This window comes from Bactrocera latifrons, unplaced genomic scaffold (assembly GCF_001853355.1).
Source record: "Bactrocera latifrons isolate USDA-ARS-PBARC rearing strain unplaced genomic scaffold, ASM185335v1 scaffold_282, whole genome shotgun sequence".
Lineage (NCBI taxonomy): Eukaryota > Metazoa > Arthropoda > Insecta > Diptera > Tephritidae > Bactrocera > Bactrocera latifrons.
The window spans coordinates 216,385-237,802 of record NW_017536430.1 but is presented as its reverse complement, the minus strand read 5'-3'; the positions used below and the strand labels follow the sequence as shown (position 1 = coordinate 237,802).

General features: G+C 35.5%; 1 protein-coding gene across 1 annotated transcript in view; it reads left to right on the top strand.

Annotated features, from left to right (window-relative positions):
- LOC108970118 overlaps window positions 1-21,356 on the top strand; it is a gene marked incomplete at its 5' end in the record, with an annotated part of 98,909 nt that extends 77,553 nt beyond the window's left edge. Inside the window, 3 exons of the mRNA XM_018935269.1 lie at window positions 838-1,128; window positions 13,568-13,948; window positions 19,631-21,356. Coding sequence (XP_018790814.1) covers window positions 838-1,128; window positions 13,568-13,948; window positions 19,631-19,738 — 780 coding nt within the window. The remainder of the gene's footprint in view (window positions 1-837; window positions 1,129-13,567; window positions 13,949-19,630) is intronic.
- Window positions 21,357-21,418: the final 62 nt, after the last annotated feature.

The window sequence follows — 21,418 nt, the reverse complement described above, 5'->3', positions numbered from 1 at the left end:
TAAATCCTTTTTCCTTAACCAAATGACCAGATGTCCATAACATCAAAACCTAAAATCATACCCAGTGTTTCGGATGGATCTTCAAATTCAATAGGTATCCAACTATTTGTAGTAGAAGAACATTGTAACGGTAAAAATCGTTTGTGAGTGCGTTTGAAAGTGCTTTCGAAATCTGTTACGGGATCTCATTTTTAGTTTTACTACAAGTTTTTACTCATCAAGTATTCGTCGACTCTTTTGTAGAGTTTTCGGGCCACTTCCAAACACATCGGCTTGTTAACCTCTTTGAACTCGTATTTCATACTCTCTCGGTTGATAGTTCTGTAGTTCTAGTTCATCGCAAAGAGTTGGAAAATAAAAGTCATCTAAGGCAGAAGTAAAGGAACAGCCGCTGCAAGGGAGCATGTAAATTCTCTCATTACCAATGGYTTGTCGAAAAGGTGGATGGATGAGTGAAATATGGATGGATCTATGATCTGTTCAAACCAAGTGATTGGCTGTGAACGAATGGATATGTGGGCTTTGAATGCACGGATGAACTGTTGCAACCAAGCTAGATTCCCAAAATCGGAAGCTATTTAAGTCTATACTGTCGCCTGCGGTTTACAATCTACGGAACAGGACTACTTTATGAGAAACACCAATTTTGAAGAGTCTCTGAGCATGCATTTTGCGTTTATAGCCACAACAACTTGTGATAAAAATAAATAAGTGCCATCCGAAAYGCATAGATCCGTTTATTATTAATCMAGAAGACGAATGAAAAAAACTTCACATACAACAAAAATATCGTTTCTCTTGAAATAATCTTACACATTTACTCTTTCGCCCCCACAGACTGATTTAACYTACGCCGAATTGGCTGGCCCAGGTAATGGAGCACGCATGACGCCTTATTGCAGCGCCACCTTGGGTCGTCCACGACAAACGGAACTGAAACGAGCCGAACCGAACATCTATTCACAGGTAATAAAAATGATGGACGATGATAGTCCGACCGAGTTCGAAGAAATCGCCATACAATGGCCCAAACAAACACACAACAACACAACCAGTACACATCCGTTAGTGCAGGCAGCGGCAGCAACAACAACGGCAGTCGCTTATGTAGCCGGACGTTCGACACGGGTGTGAATGATAAAATGATAAAACTCGCTTAAGGACATAAAACAATAAACAGCATGAGTATAATACCAAAATATACTATACACAAAACTCTATGTATATATATGTATGTATATGTATGGTTGTATGTATGTAAGCTTAGTGAAATATTTCAAATTAATAGCCACATAGATAAATGGGATTAGCTAWGGCCATACTTAGGTCAAGTGAAAAACAATATAATTGAATGTGCAGCAATAAAATGGGTTAACGAGCTACTATAGAATGAACTGTTATTTTTATGAAAAAGAGTGAGAAGCAGGAGGGTTTTAGTGAGATTATTTTAACGGGATTTTTATGCAGTGCAAAACTCGGTGCTTAAGTGCGTTGTAGCCTCAACTAAGGCGAGAGAACGCGATATACGTATATAACAAGCGTTGGAATATAGAACCAGATTCTGATCATTATTTGTTTAAATCTTATACCAAGGCTTCCACACCGAAAAAATCTGAAAGGAAATTTTTCGTGCTCAAAAAATTATACTGACTGAGCTAATCCACACTGAAAAAAGCTAAAAGGAAATTTTCGAAGCTGCTTAGCCAACTAACCACAAGTCCAAATACGAGTCTTTCTTTCTCTCTCTCCCCCTTGCTTCCTTCAACCCTAGCAAGAACTCACTACATAACGGAATTCAGCAATAAATTTGATAGCCGTGATATCCTGATCAATTGCAGCAAAAATAAAATTGATTGTATAGAAATTTGAAGCAAAATTGTGATTGTCTGGATAACAGCAAAATACAACAATAACAAAAATTCAAAAATTGCATTCAAAGAAGCCACACTACAACTACAACTACATCTTCGACCACAAATCACACTTACGAGTATGAATAGCACTACAATCATTGCATACCATTCGGCGTGTGGGGTATGTAAGATATATGGAGGGAGAGAGCAAAAGAGCAAGAGCGCTAGAGAGATCAGCCACTAAACACGTACCCTTATAATTTATCTTCATTTCCGTATAAACTCGTTGTATTCCATTCCACTTTAACAGCAATTTATTACGTTTTCAATAATGGTGAGTGAGTAGCAGTGGAAAAGCGGCATGTACCCAAGCGGGAAAACAAGTGATTGCGAAATTTATATCTAATAGAGATTTATCGTCACCACGCAAAGCATTACTTGCTACGGTTGCGGAGAAATTGAAAGCTCTTGAAAAGTGTGAAGAAGCATGGTTGATTAAGAAAACGATTTTCGAAAGATTTTAACAACGGTACTCTAGTAGATATACCTAGCATACTTTTAGGCGACTGTGCCGTTTAACTTGCTCATTAACATTTTAGTTAATATTGTATAAGACGTACTATCGAAAAATAAAAAGAGCAACTAGTAGATGCTTCTGTAGAGCTCTTAGAACAATACCAAGTCAGGCCCTGAACGTCATTTTACATTTAATGTAAATTTAATAATAACTGGCAGCTATGCCTGCTCTTAGACCGACAGAATCCACCCTATTAGTCAGTTKTAATAAGGGAAGCAAGTTCTTATTTTAACCCAATGACACGAAGATTTCTGGACGATAATTCGGAGGTTGTACAGATAYTTATAACTTCTTGTACTGATAAATTTCATCAAAAGCACGGGTAGTTCAGAGAGGAGACAGTATAATAAGGGCATTACCATTTCTGTAGTTTCAAAATGGACATACTAAAGAGCTAGGTGCATTTTCAGACAGCATTACTGTCTACATAATGTTGCAGATTTTGAAATCTTTGCCAAATTTAGCATAGATTACTGTCATAGGCAGCGTTAAAATTTCAAACAACTTACCTATTTCGATGCGAGCTTTATGATAGACAGCTGCCTTACAAACWTAATGATCAAGGTCTAGTTCTTATATGGAATTTTTTTATTTGTTAAATTCGTTTATTTATAATTATTATTAATGTTCTAATTTGTATTATTTAATGCTAATCAAGTTCTCATAGTAAACTAAATGCTTTAAACAATCAGATAATATATTATACATTAACTCATTGCTTTGCCAAAAAGGTGTGCGACTTTGCTAATGCTTATGTAAACCAGCCTAAAGGTAGGCAACGTTCATACCTATGTCTTAAATCTTCCAGTATTGTGTCTTACTAATCGATTTATATATTAAGGCCAATTTCTTCACTATGGTATATAGCTGGTATATACAAACAGAGTGATCGGAGACCACTTCTTCCACATGAAAAAATATTATTTTGTGAAGGGTATTTAGCTTAGGGATATACTGATGATGTAATTTGTAAAAATTACTTAGTACTAATCAAGATGACTCATGTTAAATTATATATTTGAAATCATCAGATGATCTAATATTCATTGCTTTGCCAAAAGGGTGTGCGACTTTGCCAGTATCTAAGTAAAAAAGCCTAAATGTAGGCAACGTTTTRTGCTATCAGTGTTGTAAATTATCGAATAATGTCTATTACTCGCTGAAGTTTTATCTATTAGATATTAAAGCATGACTGCAATATTATCTAGCTCTAGATCCGATATAATTTATAATTCCCGGAAAGTATTTGCTCTAAATCACATAGACTCTTAAATCAAAATATTATATATAATGATAATATAAATGACTACTAATAAATACACTTAATCCTCAACCACTAATACACACTCATACATATTTCGTGCGCCTCGAGTGGCTCAGCGGTGGGCAATTGACTTGATCAGTGGAACACTCCAGCCGCAGTTGGCCACCATTGAACGAGCGTCGGAGAAAAACTTATTTATTTACCAAACACGGCATTTGAAAGTTTAAGCCTTTAAGCTAAAAATTTATTATTATCTATTGCATTACAATTGCACACAACGTCACACACATACATTGAAAGGCATAAATAGCAATAAAGGAGAGTGGGAAGTTGCGAAGGAATGCACACAAGCAGGAAAGCAACAGAAAAGTATGTCGTTCGAAAGTCAGCACGTAAAGAACAACGGGCATAATACCGGCAACTGCAACAAGAAAAAACAAAAACAACAACGGCAATAATAATAATAATGGCACACATTTTTGTTGTTCGCACAATTGCAACCGCTTGCTGCCTTTTATTTGCGTGTATTTGTGTTGCTGTGTTTTTTTATACTTTTTATTGTTGTTTTAAGTTTGGTTTGGGGTTTTGTTGTCATAGCGCTTCAAATTGCGTGCAGCGGSGAGCAGCTTCCTATACTCGATCTCTGCCATATCCGAAAGCTGCCCGGAGCTAGGCACACACATACATATTTATGCACTCAAACTCATATAAGTAGATTAGGGTGGGTTAAAAGAAAAACGTGTTTTTTTTTTTTTTTTTTGTTTTTTGTTTGTTTGTCCTTTTCAAAGTATCTCCAAATAAGAGCTCTGAATTGTAACCGGAAGGTGCTCCGTTTAATATTTTTCTACTTTTTTTCTTACTAAAAGCCAGAAAAATCAAATGGTTTGGTTATGCAGTTATTTTATGAATTTTATTACAAAAAAAAAATGTATTAAAAAAAAATTATGAATTTTATAAAAAAATGTTTCAAATTACAAAACTCTTAGTTTTAATTGACTGCTCTATCAAATAAATTTTTTTTCACTCACCCTAATACACAACATATACACCTAAAGCCTCTATTGACGATGCCCTGCGCTAAGCTTAGCTGTTTGCCCGTTTGTCCTGGTTGCTGYGGTCTGATTGCGGGTAACGTGAATCGCCGGCGTGTTGCAAAAGTTTACCGTTATTCGTGCAATGTCGTCACACACCCATGCATACAGAAACACAAACGAGGAGCGACTTCGCATTGCACTTTTGCTAGCTTGTTTTTCATTTGTTTCGCCTAACGGTATTGTGTGCACATAATGCTCGCTTGCCCGTTTGTTTGCTGGTTGTTGYTTTTGTTGTTTTATTGTTGTAATACAAGTATACAATGGTGTTGCTTAGCAAGTTAGATTGGAATTTCAGTTGTCCTGCCATGTCCTGTCGCAGCTACTAACAACGCTTGGCGCACAATCACCACTACAAGCAAAGACAAACGCACAGCTGTGTGTGTGTGTGTGTGCAGCACATACAAATGAAAACAAAGTCACTGGCTGCACCTACACATAAAAAAAAACGCATATAATGGCTTTGGCACTGAATATATTTATGTGTGTGTGTGTGAGTTTGTATATGTGCCGCTTCATTTCGCCTGCAACTGCTTTTATGATTTAATTCTTGTTATTTTTGTTGTTGTTGCTTTTATGTTCTACTCCGTTCGGTTTAATATAGCGTTTTTATCACACTAAAAACGCAATAGAATTCCGAAATCTGAGTTTTATTGTTCAACAAGCATATTACATTTCGCCATCACGCACACAAACACATWTATGTATGCATACACGTACACGGACACACAGCGATTATGGTAAAACAATTCGACACGTAGCATGCCACACCTACTGAAAAACAACTATTTGCTAAAACACTGTGCGCTTCCCTACATATTTGGTATAGTGCGCTAGTGTTGGGGTACCTTTCCATACATTTATACCCAACGCATCACGCACGCAGTGACAACAAAGTTGGTAGGTAGAGTTATATATTTAGAACTGTACAGAGTTGGTTGGAGTTGGCATAAATGGCGATAGACTAGCCGAAGAAGATAAAGCTAGTTGAAGAAACAGAAACAGTGAATGTCGTTTAGAACAGCGCAAAGAAGAGAGATAAGACACACGAGAGGACGTCTACGACGGTATAGAACCAGCGAAGTCGTTATAGAAGACAGCGAAGGACAGGAAGTTGGAAATAGTTGCAGAGTAGTACAGATMTGGCATAAAACATGATAGATTATTCGAAGGAGATAAAGTTAGATTTAGAAACAGTGGGTGTCCCATAGAACAGCCGTAAAAAGACAGATGATAGACACGATAGAAGGAATCAAAAKTATAAAACCGGCGTAAGTTTAGTGSAGGAAATGAAGTTTGTCACAGYTGCAGAGTAYARAGTACAGATCTAGCATAAATCACAAGGAGCTGAAGTTATGTGCCAAAAATTGTAGAATACCCTTAAGAAGACAAAAGAGAGAAACGAGGGGACGAATACAAGTTGTTGAAGCAGCAAAAAGGACGTAGTTAYAAAGGATTGCTAATGGCTTTCAGAAAATCTCTAAGTAAGACCCGAAAGACAAATGAAGGGAATAGTTAACTCTACAGACTGTTATTATATCATCTGATAATCTAACGAAGAGTGTATATAGCAAAATACGTTGAATAATTGTGTACAATTAAGACAATCTCTAATACTACACTAAMGAAAGAACAAACTGTAAGCACTTTGACACCTACACAATAATATCCTACATAAAATCATACTTATAACGTAAAAGTCTTGAAAAAGATCTTTATCTTGATGCTTTAGCAGTCCAGTCTAAAGAATATGTTACGAGATTTTGGCGTTGCCTTGGGTAATAATTCGTGTCAAATTTCTTAAAGACAGATTGAGAGATAAACAATTTTTAATTACAAGGACTTTAATGTCGCTTCTTTCGACAAATTAGCAACTGATTTGGGAGGAAAAGACCAACGCAAAATTTCAAAATCACTAAAGCGGCAGATCTTTAAGAACTCAGTCCTCAATATACCACAACAACCATACACCATACCGATCTACAAATAATATATGATTGTGATCTTTAGAATACAAATATATAATAAAACAAAACCGGTTACCTATAATAAAGCTATTAGCGATGAGTAAAGGGTTTTACAAAAGTATACTAATAGGGACAGCAACCACGCAATATTTTCTCCCGCTCTTTCGACATTTTTCTTCAGTAAGTTTTGCCATTTCATCATGCAAATATATACGATCCAAAAATTATTTATTCCTGTTAAAGTACATTCGTATGTATACCCAGTGTATTCATTGCATCCTGCAAAAATAAGGTTTGATGTGGTTTATGGGCCGGCGTCGTCATTGGGCCGTACTACTTCCATGATAATCCAGACCGGCATTTTACTGTGAATGRGAATCGCTACCGCTCAATGATAACCGAGGATGAGGTGAACACATTTAGGCACTTTCTACTCCATTTTCCGTTTTTTGCCCGACTGAAGCTGAAACAACTCAGTCGTCTTACCTTCGMCGAACCTGAAGGCATAGCCGAAGCTGACATTAGCTGTCTCAACCAATTTGTGATTCGCTTTGTCGATTTTTAAGGTCTTATGATCCATTATATACGAATTTTTGGTACTGATACCAGACCGGAGCTCTAAGTTGGCCAAAGGAGATCATCCCTGTTGTGATCGACCTAGTGACCTATACTAAGTTAACCTAACTAACTAACTTTGACGTTATACACTACGCCATTGGCTTCCACACAAAATGTGGCGTTTAAAATCACACCCAGAGTTGTATTTGAAGTCAACTGTTGGATGATTTCGTTCTTTACTTTTTAATTCCCATACTAAACTCGCTATATGTACGTCAGCACAAACGCACATTAATGACAAAAGCTCTTTTACGGTCGAATGAAAGATATACTTATGACATGGTAGTGTTCGACATGGTTTTATCACTATCCTAGTCCGGTTTTCAATGCCAACTTAACTTTAATACTAAAGCTAACATAATACAGTCCGTAAACATTGTTATGGCATTTTACAATTATCATCCAACCTCGKTCTACAAATCTTGTCCGAACTGCAATATTAGATCTAGAATATCTGAATTTTCTGCTGAAGTGATTGGATACCGGAGAAAAAATCACAACTAAATGTTTGGAGCTAGAGATTGGTTGGATCGGTCTCTTTATTGACTAGTCTCCTTGGCTACTTTATTATAAATCGTCCTCTTATGCGGTAGGGGCATTTTTAGATCCAACTACTCACCATAAGGAAACAGCACACGGTGTTTTCTGTGCGTATAAGCTGCAAAATGTGTTTTTAAGAGTTTACCGTAAACTATTTCAACTTAACATTCCAACTTGTAAGATTTGTGTGAGAATCTATGAATCTATTTCAACGAAAGCTTTTATAGATGGGATAAAAATTGTACTGCAAGTGTTGCTCTCTTCAACTGTGCTGTCCAAAGTTATAACACGAAATGTCTATATAATCTAGAGACCCTACATCTTTTGCTAAAGATTTTCCAAAARAATAATCTTCCTAAAAGTCAACATACAAAATCGCATACTCTCATAGGAATACCCAAATATGTAAGCCGAAATATTCCGTTTCATAAAGTGCATTGGGTATAAAAATTTCGCCACCTTCCAACTTAAACCCTCTCCCCAACAATTTTATTTCCCACTTCAGTCGGTGCATGCACACCTACAGTCGCCTGCCATTTGTTTTTGCCATAATGCACTTCGTATATTCGTAGAATACATGTATTCGGTAATCTCTTTGTGGTTATTGCTTTATTATTATTGTTGTTGTGGTGGTAGCTTTTCATACCTCATAATGTGGGTAATTTTACAAAGATTTGTAAATAGATTTCTTTTACCTCAAAACTGTGGCCAAATCACATGTTGTACAAACAAAAGATTAGCGGTACATTTTGAACCACTTGAGCTTTTATGACCAGTGCTTGAGCTTGTGTTTTTTTTTTTATATTTTTTTGTTTTGCTTGTTTGCAATTGCATGGGTACATAGAAGTTAAAATGCAGGTGTTAAGTAAAGCTGCTTAAGGATTTGAGAAATGAGTGGGTAGCTGTAAAAGTGAAAAGTACTTGCTGACTACAATCACAACTCAAAAATCACGGGACACAGATGTATTTACGGGTGTTACACTACAATATATAATAAGCCAGTTAAATGAATTTTTATCGGGTCTACATTGAACTCCAACAGAAGACTAAATTTTATGCCTATCCATATGTTAAGAGTTGAAATCGATTTGAGCTGAGCTTAGTTCTTGATTGCTTGACATCAAATTCCTTCTTTTAAGACAGCTAGCTCGTTTTGAAGCTGAGTTTAGAGCTTTTCGAACAAAGATAATGGTTCAAGAGATTAGTCTGAGTATTTTTGACTAATGATGTTAGATGACATTGAGGTCGAGCTTTTGCTATGACAAAACTCAAAATAGTATTTAGTGGTCTCTTTTATATAAAAACATTCGTTAATTGGATCTGAATCGGTGTCTAAGTGAGATCCTCTTTTTGAGATCGACCACTTAGCCAACTTAACCTATCGACTACGCCGTTAAAGAAGAAAAACCTAACCTGAATCTCAAGCAAGGAAAGGAATAATGTTAAACTAGATCACGATAAAGCTCGATATATTTTTATTTCAAAAAACCCAAAAAAAAAAAAAACTTGACTGGTCTCTCATATGCCAAGTTATTCAGGTCTTTCAAGAAAGAAATATAAACTGAATGGGTTCATCTCAAACTAGATCACTCATATAATTTGTTTTTTTTTTTTTTTAAGCCAAAAGACAAGTTGTCCTTAGAAGGGCGTCSCTTGTAATGTATAATTCATTTGGGTACAAATTTTTCAGAAAATAACTAAGCCTACAACATGAGAGACACGATCAGTCATTGTTAGATAAATATTGAAACCAGCATTATTGGACAGATTTCTTAAAAGAAATAGTTCCGCTTCTATATTTCAATCGARAGAGAAAATAAGTCGTGCAGATGTTTCCTCAAATAGAAGAAAAGTACCTGTATTTTGCTTAACAGAGCAATTCAATCTGATTTAGTACCAGAAACAATAAAATCTTTACCTATCATCATCGATAATCTTAACATTCATAATGCTTTTCCTTCGCTAACGCTTTGTTCAAAGGTAATCGAGGATCCCAATGGAGACACTTTAGAAATCAATATTGTTCATTTCAGTATTTATTCTCTAATAACACGTATAATTACCCTGGAGAGGCTCTTCTGAAACCAGATCAGTATATAGATGAATATGAATTCAGGGTGTTTTCTGAAAAAACATTAATCTCGCTAAAAGTTAAGTTAAGTTAAAGGTTAAGAAATGAGAGCAAATGGCTAGTAAGGGGATAAAAGTAGTGCCTGAAAAGTATAAGCGAGCTGGGATAACAAGTGGACAAGAAAGATGAAAGAGAGACTGAGTGAGCGAGAGTTATGGAGAAAGAGGTAGAAATAGAGAAGGAGAGAAGCAGAGATATATGGAAAAAGACTATAGGAGTATAGGAGACAAGATAAATAGAGAAGGAGAGGTCTATATGAGTTGATGATTGATCTATATGAGATATCTGTCAGATCGATATCTTATCTGAAATTTAGCAGACGACCTTTCCTCTTCAAGAAGCTGCTCATTTTTCAGAACCGCTGTTAGCGGACAACTATAGCATATATTTCCCATACAATCTGAATGATTAGGATTAAGTGCTTGTATGGATTTTTTTTTATTTATCGAGATGTCGTCATACAATTCAGCAAAAGGGCTGGCGCAATCTCCGAAGAAATTGTTCACATTGGACCACTATAGCCTATAGCTGCCATACAAACTAACCGATCRTATTTAAGTTTCTGAATTGAAAACTCTTTAGCTTGACAAGGAAACTTCATCTGTTGTAAAGAGATTACAACCTTAAGCAAAACACCAATTTCTCAAGAAATTGTTCGGTTCTGAAAAATATAGCATACATATACCATACAAAATGACGGATTGAATTCAGACAAATTACTTTTTAAACTCTTTTATGCTGTAAAAGTTGTACCTTTATAGAGTAATACAGTCTCGGTGCAGCCAAAGTTGACTTTTTCTCTTTTTTTTTCATTAATTATCTAGCAAAGAATTTCACTAAAGATTGCCAAAATACAATTATGTTTTCGGTAGATTTGAAATAATATTAATTATCGGATTTTCATAAGACTCTCAGTATTAATTAAAGCTTATGTACATACTTTAATGTTATATTCAATTAATTTGCGGCATAAATGCCAAACATAATTCAAGGAAACATGTCAGARTAGATACAGATATAATACGAATAAAGTTTACCTGACACATACACACACATTATTTTTGAGTTCAAAATGCGCAACTTTAATCTTAATTACAACTTCTGTGCAGCACAGATATGCTTATATATAGTAAGTGATTAGAGTAAAAACATAATTTGCGTTTGCACACAAGTAAACAACACAAACACATACTCATAAATGCATATAAGTCTATAATGTACACGCCCGGTATTTGATTATTTTAAATGTAGTTAGCAAGTAAAATATTGCATGATTACTTTGTCCGAAAATTTGCGTAAACATTTCATGTACTAGTACATTCAATTAGCTTAAATGAAATTSCTTTGTAGAAAGCATTGTTATGCAAGTAAATCAACACATACGCATATAACTGTAATTACAAGCAGCACAATGCACAAACTTACATTTCATGTTAGTATTTGAGGCAGAGTTTGAGATTAGTTTTTAAGCCAGCCAATTCTCTTTTGTTGTTGTTAAAAAGTGGATAGCCGCAGAGGCAGCTTCATTCTCAGAACAGAGTAATCGACTCTGAACTAGCAATGTTGAACCTGTATGTGCCTTGGAACCATAGAAAATTTTTCAATCCTCACAAAGCTGGCTTGGAACTTTTAAGATCGTTATTTTTTTCCGGAAACTTGAAATTACTGAAATTAAGCATCTCACATAGCAAGTGAAGCTTAAAAAAATGTACAGCAATATATTATATAAATTTTTGCTTAGGGGTCTGCAGATAGCAGTTCTAGTTAGCGACAGTTGAATCCGATCAGACTACCATACATGATAGTTTTGCAAATTCTATTAAATTCATCGTTACTATAAGCAGCAATCACTCTAGTGGGTTGTTCACTGTATTTCTTACATCTTTCTGAGATCTTGATGGAACATATCTGTTAAGGCGGAAGACAGTTTTGAGAGTTGCGAGTTCTATTAAGATCAACGATATTATTAGTAGTAACCTATTTATGGGTTATCTACTACAAATCTTTCTGGGATCTTGATGGAATATATTTGATAAGGTTGTAGATATTTTTGGAAAGTTGGGAGTCCTCACAAATTGAATGATATCACATAAAACAAAATCCCGAGTGAATTGTCTTCTACAACTAGTTCTATTTTTTGAGATCTTGATTACGATATATCGCTCCGTATAACACTTGTCTGTGACAAAGTAAAATTTTTTCAATAAATTGTTGTCCAAAATGTATTATAAGTACATCGTTGAAGTAAGAGGAAAATATAGAGTCTGAACATATATTTAATTTTTTATTAGCTAATTTTCTCACGTAATTTTCTGCATAATTTTAAAATTCGAAGTMAAATATTTCGATTTTGGKTAGTACCTTCAAAGTGGAGTAATTATTTAATTTTATGACTACATCTCTCGAAAAAGTATGGTTTATTCCAGCAACCAGTAAAAAGTTGTATAGTGCTGTTGATGTAAGAAACTCTGGATTGGGTTTTTCATGCGATTTGTACCTTGCTTAAAACCACTTTCACCGCTTTGCTCGGTATGCTCAACGTTATTAAAAAAACGAATCTCWCTGCGACATTATTTATACCCACTTATTTGGAAGGTTTCTGAGTATTCTGTTAGGTTAAAACCTTAACACGGCACATTCCACAAATGTTTTTCCTACTGATCTTTAATGATTCAAACATTTGAAGTTTACTAGTATTACAACAATCCATTTTTAATCTCGTTTTGAAAAGAATTGCTATACGATGTCCGAAGTAAGATTCAAAAGATCATCGGAACAATGGCACACTCTATCTGACAGCCTGGTCTAAGGACACACAGAACTGATATACAATTTTCGAAGTAAGGTTCTATACGATTTTCGAAGTAAGATTCGAAAGATCAGCCGACCAATAGTATACTCTATCTGAAAGCTTTGTCTAAGGTCACACAAAACCGAACTATACTAATCAAACGATCCATACCCATAATATTTCCATTATAGTTTCGGTTAAAGTCGCTTGAGGTTAAGTACCCTCTTCTGAAGACCTGAATATTTTCACTACAGTGAACATTAAASTCATGGATCTGCATTAAACCTACGTACATATTCTACCAATTGATATAACAGTCAGCACCWACTCACAGGCCAATAACTTTGCTAATTGTTATATAAGGAGTTTAATCTATTCTTCAAAATTTCCTTWTATCTTCAAAACATATTTCCTAAACTCATTTCAAACCTCTTGGCATAATACCTACTAATATATAAGATATAACTGTAAGCAGATAAACAAAAATTAACATAAATTTATTTAAGCCATCTCTAATGCAAGAACTCATTCGCACGTACGACACACACAGCCATTAATGTTGTTGCCGCACTGTATATTCGACGCATCTTCTAACACAACCGTTTGATTTAATGTTTATAGAACACACTAATACAAATATAACAATAACACACATCTGTAAAAAATACATATTTCATGCAATCATCAAACTGTCTTCTCTTTGCCTCCTTCTCTTTTTCTACATGYTATCCATAGATCGATTTGGCTCATCATCCGATGTACTCGACGAGTCCCATGTTTGGCGGTCAAACCACCATAACCGGTGTCACCATGTCGCATCCCTCGCAGTTGGCCACATTCACCCCGCCACCGCCGTTATTTACGCACAAAGTGATCGGTGCYGCGCAATCACAGTCGCTGCCACCAAATGTTGCAGTGCCGGTGAGCAGTAATGGACTGCTGCAGACAGTCACCGCTGGTGGTGGACTCGTGTGTATGGGTATGCCGCCACATTCGGCAGCGGCGGCTGCGTCACTTATGCATGCAGCGCAACAACAACAACAACAACAACATCAGCAACCAAAATCGCCACCAACGGCTGGCAACGGTATGTCAGTGGGCGGTTATGGAGATGTGGTAAGTAGCAGAGGAGACGGCTGTTGAACTAATATCCGTATAGAGACTCCTAGCAAAAGTTAGGCCCACGTGTTCACCAATTAGATTGAAAGCGGTGGATCTCTTTAAGCCTAAAACAACAAGACTAGTGTTATGGAAAATATTATATGGGCGAAATAATAACTAAATGAAGTTTCTAAATTTGGTCAATCAAAATAAAGGTTGATTCTCTAAAACAAGATCACATCATTCTTCTTTTCAATAAGCTCAAAAACTGTATATGCTTTGAAGAATTAAAATAACTTTAATAAATCGCCAATTAAATCCACTAAAATGCTGATAGGACTTAATATTTTTGGACTCCGGACTTATTTCTCCTGAAAGTTGGTTCGAAAATTGGAATTCTTCGCTGATTCACTAAATTTTGTGCTTGTGATCACCTCTTACTGTCTTCGTATCTTGACGCTTTGTCGGAAGATCGTCGCTCCTTAGTCCCGCACCAGCCATATGAGAAATGGGAAAGATATGGAGACCTCAATTGAATACATTTTTCTACTCGATTTCTAAAGCCTTATCCTTTTATAAGATGTCGTTACCAACTTAAGTGCTTCGGTTTAGGAATTTTTGAGTTCTCATACTTTGATCTCTCTTTTTAGTCCATTATGTTACATCTGGTATGCTCTTTATATTTTCATCGGAAGCAATCTTTTATTCTCAATGCAGTCAATAGAGAGATTTTGCATATCGGTCTGTATAGCTGGATTTCTCTATAAGCAGACCATAAATAACGGTGGTGGATTCAACTCAGTTCACAAAGTCCCGGAGTCAATACCAGGAGTGCTACTTCAGTGGTAGTTGTTGAGTGCTTGAATGAGTTATATGGAGCTTCTTTTTGTTAAGCATAGTTTCAAATTTTCACAACATATTTTGGAGGTTTTAGATTAAGAAAAATCAGCCCCTCACTATACTTGGATATACAAATCCTAGATTATAAGTTGAAGATGGTTTAGCGTTCGTAACAAATCCTAGATTATGAATTTAAAAAGCTTTGGCACTTTTTAGTACATTTAACTTTTCCTGAAGATCTCAGGGTCTTGGTGAGTTTTAAGTTTCCTTCGATGTATTACGGATTTTTGTCACTATCACTGTTTTCCACTAATATCTCTACTTCACAAAGTGAGGGTGCGCTCTCTTTCATAAATTGAGCAGCTCTGGGTGCTTGTAGCGTAGTCTTTTTTTAGCTCTTTGATTGACTTTGGTCCATTTTGTTATTTATCATGATTTTGCGAACATTTTGGGTCCTCAAAACAAAGAACCGCATCTTTTCTCTGAGAACCGCATATTTTCTCTTATTCTTGCTGGACTTTAGGCATTCTTGTTCGTTAAACTAATTTTGCGTACAATTTGGGTCACCGAAAAGTAACTGCCACATCAAAATTTGTTTCTACAAAAGCACATTAGTTAACTACTTTTATCAATTTATAGTGCTTTATGAGCAAGGGAGAGTTTGGTGGGCAAAAAAGGTGCTTTTCATTATTTACAAATAAACCAAGTRTAACAAAAAGTTCTTGAATTCACATTCGGAGCGCAAAACAATTTCATTTAGCAATGTCAACAAGCTACGCCTCAAAAATAACGGCAACTGTTATAACAACTAAACGAAATGCCAACACAAAAAACTAATGAAACAACAACAATAACAACACGCAACTTTATAGAAATGCCAATGAAAGTGGAAGTAGCAGTGACTTAAGGGGCCAGAGCGCACAGAAAAAAGCAAAAAAAAATGCAAAACAAAAAAAACAAATGTCAGTTGGAAAACGTTTGGCCTTTGGCGAGCGGTGCTGGGCAGAAGTTATATGAGCGTAAAAACAACAACAATAACAGCAATGTTAACGGTGCACCGCAGAAAGTACGACGAATGAGTAAAAATAAAAGCCGGAGTAAAATAGAGCAGAAACGAAAATTGCAATTTTTGCAAAATCAACAACAATATGTGCAACAACAATAAGTAGCGTAAAAATTTTGCGTAGAATCAAAACAAAAGAACTAAAAAGCACGCAAAAAAACAGTTAGCAAATAGATAACAAATATAACAATGCTGGAAAAAATGTAATGCAGTAGTTATAGCATTTGTTTTTGTTGTTGCGACTTTAGCAAATAAATGAGGCGAGCATTATGCGAGTGGCCGAGCACTTTTTGAGCGCCACCGGAAAGTTTGTCCGTGCCGCAAAAAAAACAAGCAGCAAACAAAGCGCGCACACCAAACACAGCGTTGCACTTTCATGATTGCCATGTCCTTTTTCATATTTCGCCTGGCAGGATATTAAGAACTTACGAATGCAGTCGCTGGTGAAATTTGGTGTTTAGTTTACGTAAAAATGGTCACATTAAGTTGTGGCTTTGCTTCACCTCGCTTTTGTTTTCACTTACACCCGCAAATGTTTCACCAATAGAGTAAAAGATTTTTGTTGTGGAACTTAAGTTTGCTAGTAAGTTAGTAATACAGTGCAAATGTGTGTCAAGCGTTCGAGTGATTATCCTCTCGAAAATTAAAAATTTGAGTATCGCGAAGCTGCTTGAAAGACATCTGTCTTCCGACTCTAAATAAGCTACAACTGCGTCCGAAATTGGCACAAACAATAATGAATAAAAAAAGTATTTTCGTATTTCTAATCGAACTTCAACTTATTTTYTTTTTTTTATTATATTTGTAATGAATTTTAATGAACCAAATATGTACCGATCGATCATGCCACTGTTTTGCTAGAGACATTATTCCATCAAACACTCAGCATAACCTTTCGAGACGTGAATTCTGGCTTTGCGACCATTTGTTCAGCTTCACCATGCTTGAACCATGATATTTTTGCACATTTATGTCGTATTTGATCCACTTTTCGTCTCCTCTTACATATTAGCTTGTCAAAAAAGTCTTGCGGTATTTTTTTTATTGAATTTTCAATTGTTCATAAAATTTTTTTTTTTTTTTTGATGATTCATGCGCCGATGCTATGGCTGCTACTATGCCGGTCTCTTTCGACCAATTCAGCGATTTTATCGCAATTTTCGACGACAGGCCTTCCGGAGCGTGACGCCATGGTTGTGCGGTGGAAATGGAAACTGTATCGGGTCCATAAACTGCACAAATTTTATTGGCGGCTTGTGATACATTTTTGCCTTTATCGTAGTAGTACTGTAAAATATGCCGTATTTTCTCTTTATTTTGCTCCATGTTGGCGACGCTATAACTCATGAACGAAACACGTGTTAGTGCGTGAAATGAGCTTTGCAAAATGGTATAGCATGACCCGATGCGACGAGTAAAACTAGAACTACGCGCTCTCAGCGCCAACTAGCRAAGACTTTTTAACAACCTAATATAATCCCAGATGTTAATTCGGTCCAATAAATTTTTTACAGACAAGCATCGAGCTTTTYCCTTGTGGTTCGAAAGCGTTTGATGACTGGTCAATCTTTTCTATAATTTCATCGACTTTTTCCACCATAGGTCGACCAGTGCGAGGTGCATCTTTCACAWCGAAATTTCCGAAACGGACCATTGTTGTGCTACACGAACTGATACAGCATCGTCTTCGTAAGCTTCATAAGTTTCATTAGTGGCTTACGTGACATTCTTCCCTTTTTATACAAAAATTTCAAAATATAGCGAATTTCTTCATTGTTTTCACTTCCTCTAATTTATTTTTTGTTTATTTAAATGAAGTTAAAATCTCACCTTCCCAGCACTGTATGATATGACACAATGTGATGTTCGACTGCAGCGACGGCTATTGATAAAATGCGAAATTACTTCTTCGACTACCCAATATAAGTGCAATATTTTTCCGATCTACTTTCTATCACAAAAAATTGTAAATTGAAGAGATATCTTCCTTAGATAAGGCGGCATAAGATACCAGCTATAGAATAACTCCAAACATGGCAGAAATCTGTCTATAACTTCTCCCAGCCTTCATTAATTTGACAAATGGTCCTATATAAGCTTCAAACTGCATCAGTTTAGCACCTCTGATTTCCACTGCCACACACATTTAGCTCGTCCTTACTCARTTTTTTCAATTGCGGTTTCTCGCTGCCACAAAAGTGAAATAAAACTAAATACAAACTAATAATAATGACCAWGCTTATCGCAATGTTGTGCGGGTGTATTTGTATGTGCTAGCGTGTGTGTGTGCGGTGCGGTGCGGTGAGGTTGGCTTGTGTAGTTTTGAAATTACAACCATTACTAGTACTTATTGTGTAAATACCATTGTTAGCGCCTTTGGAAATCAAATTGTTAGTGTGGCAGCAAGAGTGGTACTTGTTCTTGTTGTTTTTRCTTTTGAGTAAAGTGAAAGTATGGCGTTGACAAAAGCGTGAGTTTGTTTTTCATAAATTTTTAGTGCATTTTAGCGCAACGAAATTCGAACAAAGCTTCCTCTAAGGCTCAAAGAATACACGCTGCTTGAACTGGGTCAAAGAAAATTATGATTTTATACAAATGACTTAGAAGCCGCTATTTAYAGTTCATAAATTTGATTAGAAATATGACTAATGTTTATGGTTGGTAACTAAGAGGACTGCGAATTGCTGTGACAGATCAAACAGGTCTTGATGACASCAGTAATATTTGGAGCTCTCAATAATCTTACTTAGAGTCATATTTTGTCATGCTAGAGTATTCAGATCAATGGGCTCCCTTATTAAGTCTCTATTTCGAAACAGGGAAAAAATGTTTTAAAAAGACTCTCTCCGTCCTTGGATCCCGGGGTTTGGACAAGCCTGGACTGCTCGAAACTATTTTAGCTTTTCCTCGGCCCTGGTCTATTTACCTTTCTAATTTAGACTTGTATGGTTCTTTYGCTTTAAGATTGCTTAAAGGAGATGAAGTATTTTATCTATCGTTAAGACATAGCTTGAGAACTATAAGTTCAAACTCAAAATCATAAACCGAAGTTTCGAGTCCAAGAAACCTACAGATAATATTYACTTTGAACTTGGACTGCTCTGTAATCTTCTAGCTTGTCCTTGGATCTGGTCTGTATAGTCTGAATAGATTTGAGCTCTTCTAGTCTGATCTAGTCTGAACCCATTCTTAACTAGTCCGAACATTTTCTAATAAGAATATTTAAAGAAAATGAAAGCTCTGCCGATTGTGGTTGAAAGACTTTATCGATCATAGAGACCTGACCGCGGAACTATAAGTACGGACTCAAAATCAGAAAACAAAATGTCCAAGACCTTAAACCAGATCACGGTCGGACGGTTGGATGGCTCTGAACGCTCCTAGCTTGCCCTTGGCGCTGGTTTGGAGCTTTAACATTTAGATCGGGCTATAGTCATACCCTGCTAAAAATTACTAGATTCTCTTTGACACCAGATATTGGAAAAGATTTTCTTTCTATCAATATTGACCAATTAATCCCTGCAACTAAATATTATAACAACTATAATATATCTATTATCCGTAATAAAGGCATATCCGTAATATAATAGCATGACCTTATGCGACGARTAAAACTAGAACTACGCGCTCTCAGCGCCAGCTAGCGAAAACACCGCAAGACTTTTTTGACAAMCTAATATATCTATATTCCATAATACAGGCCCAAAGCTCGTAACGCAGTTATTTCGGTTATATTAGTCAATAATCTCTTTACAATCTTTCACGTAATTTTCTCTCATCTCTTCCCGCAACAGAACTCTAGCCCGGGCATCCTGAAAACGGTACCAGAAGAAGTGCATCATCAAATGAATGGTGAGGATTTGCTCCTTACAAAGGATCGCAATCATGCAACACGCTTTTGACGGTAAATTACAATCATCGAGACGCTTGAGATGGCGCAGTAAAAATACCAGAAACGACATGGCAGACGAAGTAAATGAAACAAACGATAAACTACGTAGCGTATAAAGGAAAATGTTAACAAGACAAAAACTGATAATGGTAAAACGAGAAACAAAAAATTTGGGGGAGAAAAATATGTAAACAGACTATAATAGAATGTGATGGAAATCTAAATATATAAAATAATGAGAAGATAAAGTAAAAGAATTTCTGTTCATTAGTGAAGTATACAACTTAAAAACACTACTTAGATGTACACAAAGCAACCCTGTAAGAATTTAAAAGTATTTGGAATTTCGTACTCGGCCATTAAAACTAAATTTTGATTACCAAGTTCAAGTTTGATTGACAAGCTCTATACTGTTTCTAAAGTTAATTACAGTCTCACAAGATCGGTATTGTTTCCCACGTTCCCACTTCAAATTAGTTTCACAACTTCCAATCCGTTTAAAACGATCATTACTGTTTCAAAAGTTCATTATTGTTCCATAAGTTCATTACTGTTTCAAAAGTTCATTATTGTTCCATAAGTTCATTACTGTTTCACAAGTTCATTACAGTTCCATAAGTTCATTAATGTTTCACAAGTTCCTTACGGTTCCATAAGTTCATTACTGTTTCAAAACTTCATTATTGTTCCATAAGTTCATTACTGTTTCACAAGTTCATTACAGTTCCATAAGTTCATTAATGTTTCACAAGTTCCTTACGGTTCCATAAGTTCATTACTGTTTCAAAACTTCATTATTGTTCCATAAGTTCATTACTGTTTCACAAGTTCATTAGAGTTTCATATGTTCGATTTTGAGTGATAAGTTCAATACTGTTTCAAACGTTGATTACTGTCTCAAAGTTTAAATATTTTTTCACACGTTAAATACCATTTCACAACTTCAAATCCGTTTCAAACATTCATTATTTTTTCACAAGTTCAATTCTCGTTCACCGTTTCACAACTTGGAATTCGTTTCACAAGTTAAGTACTCTTTCTTAAGTGAGGTTCGAAATACCATTTTTAAAGGCTGTATATAATATTACTTAAAGCTATAAAAGCTATAAAAATTTCTTAATACCACCATAATTAACAGACGCTTTCGAGGTTTACTTCATAAAAAAAAAAAGAATCTAATGCTTTTGGAGAAATTTTTTCCATTAGTCTCTCTCTATTTTCAATATTTTGCTCTCTTTGTTCGAGTTTTAAAGCACAGWTAACATAATGGTTTATTTTGAAGGTGTATAGGATTTAAATTTTGTTCCTTAAGCATTTCATTAATTATTTATTGCAGGGTTGCCGCCTACATATAAAAAATTGCAAATCTCCAATATATTGAATCTGTCAAACGAACTGCCAATAAAGCATTTCAAGCCTATTAACACTGGGTGAGTTAGTAGTTGCCAACAGGCAATTGAGATACTTACTGTGTGAAAAATATTGCTCAACACTGTACTTTTGCAATGAAAGTGGCAAGCATAATCTTCGTTTGTGTCTAGAAATTTTTAATGCAAATAATTTTTCAATATTTTATTACAAAACTCTTTGTGTACATAATAAATTTAGTAAATAATGGAAATAGCAAATTAAAGCGTGAAAATAAAGTAAATAAAATTAAAAATAAATATTTAAAGATAATGGAGGTAAT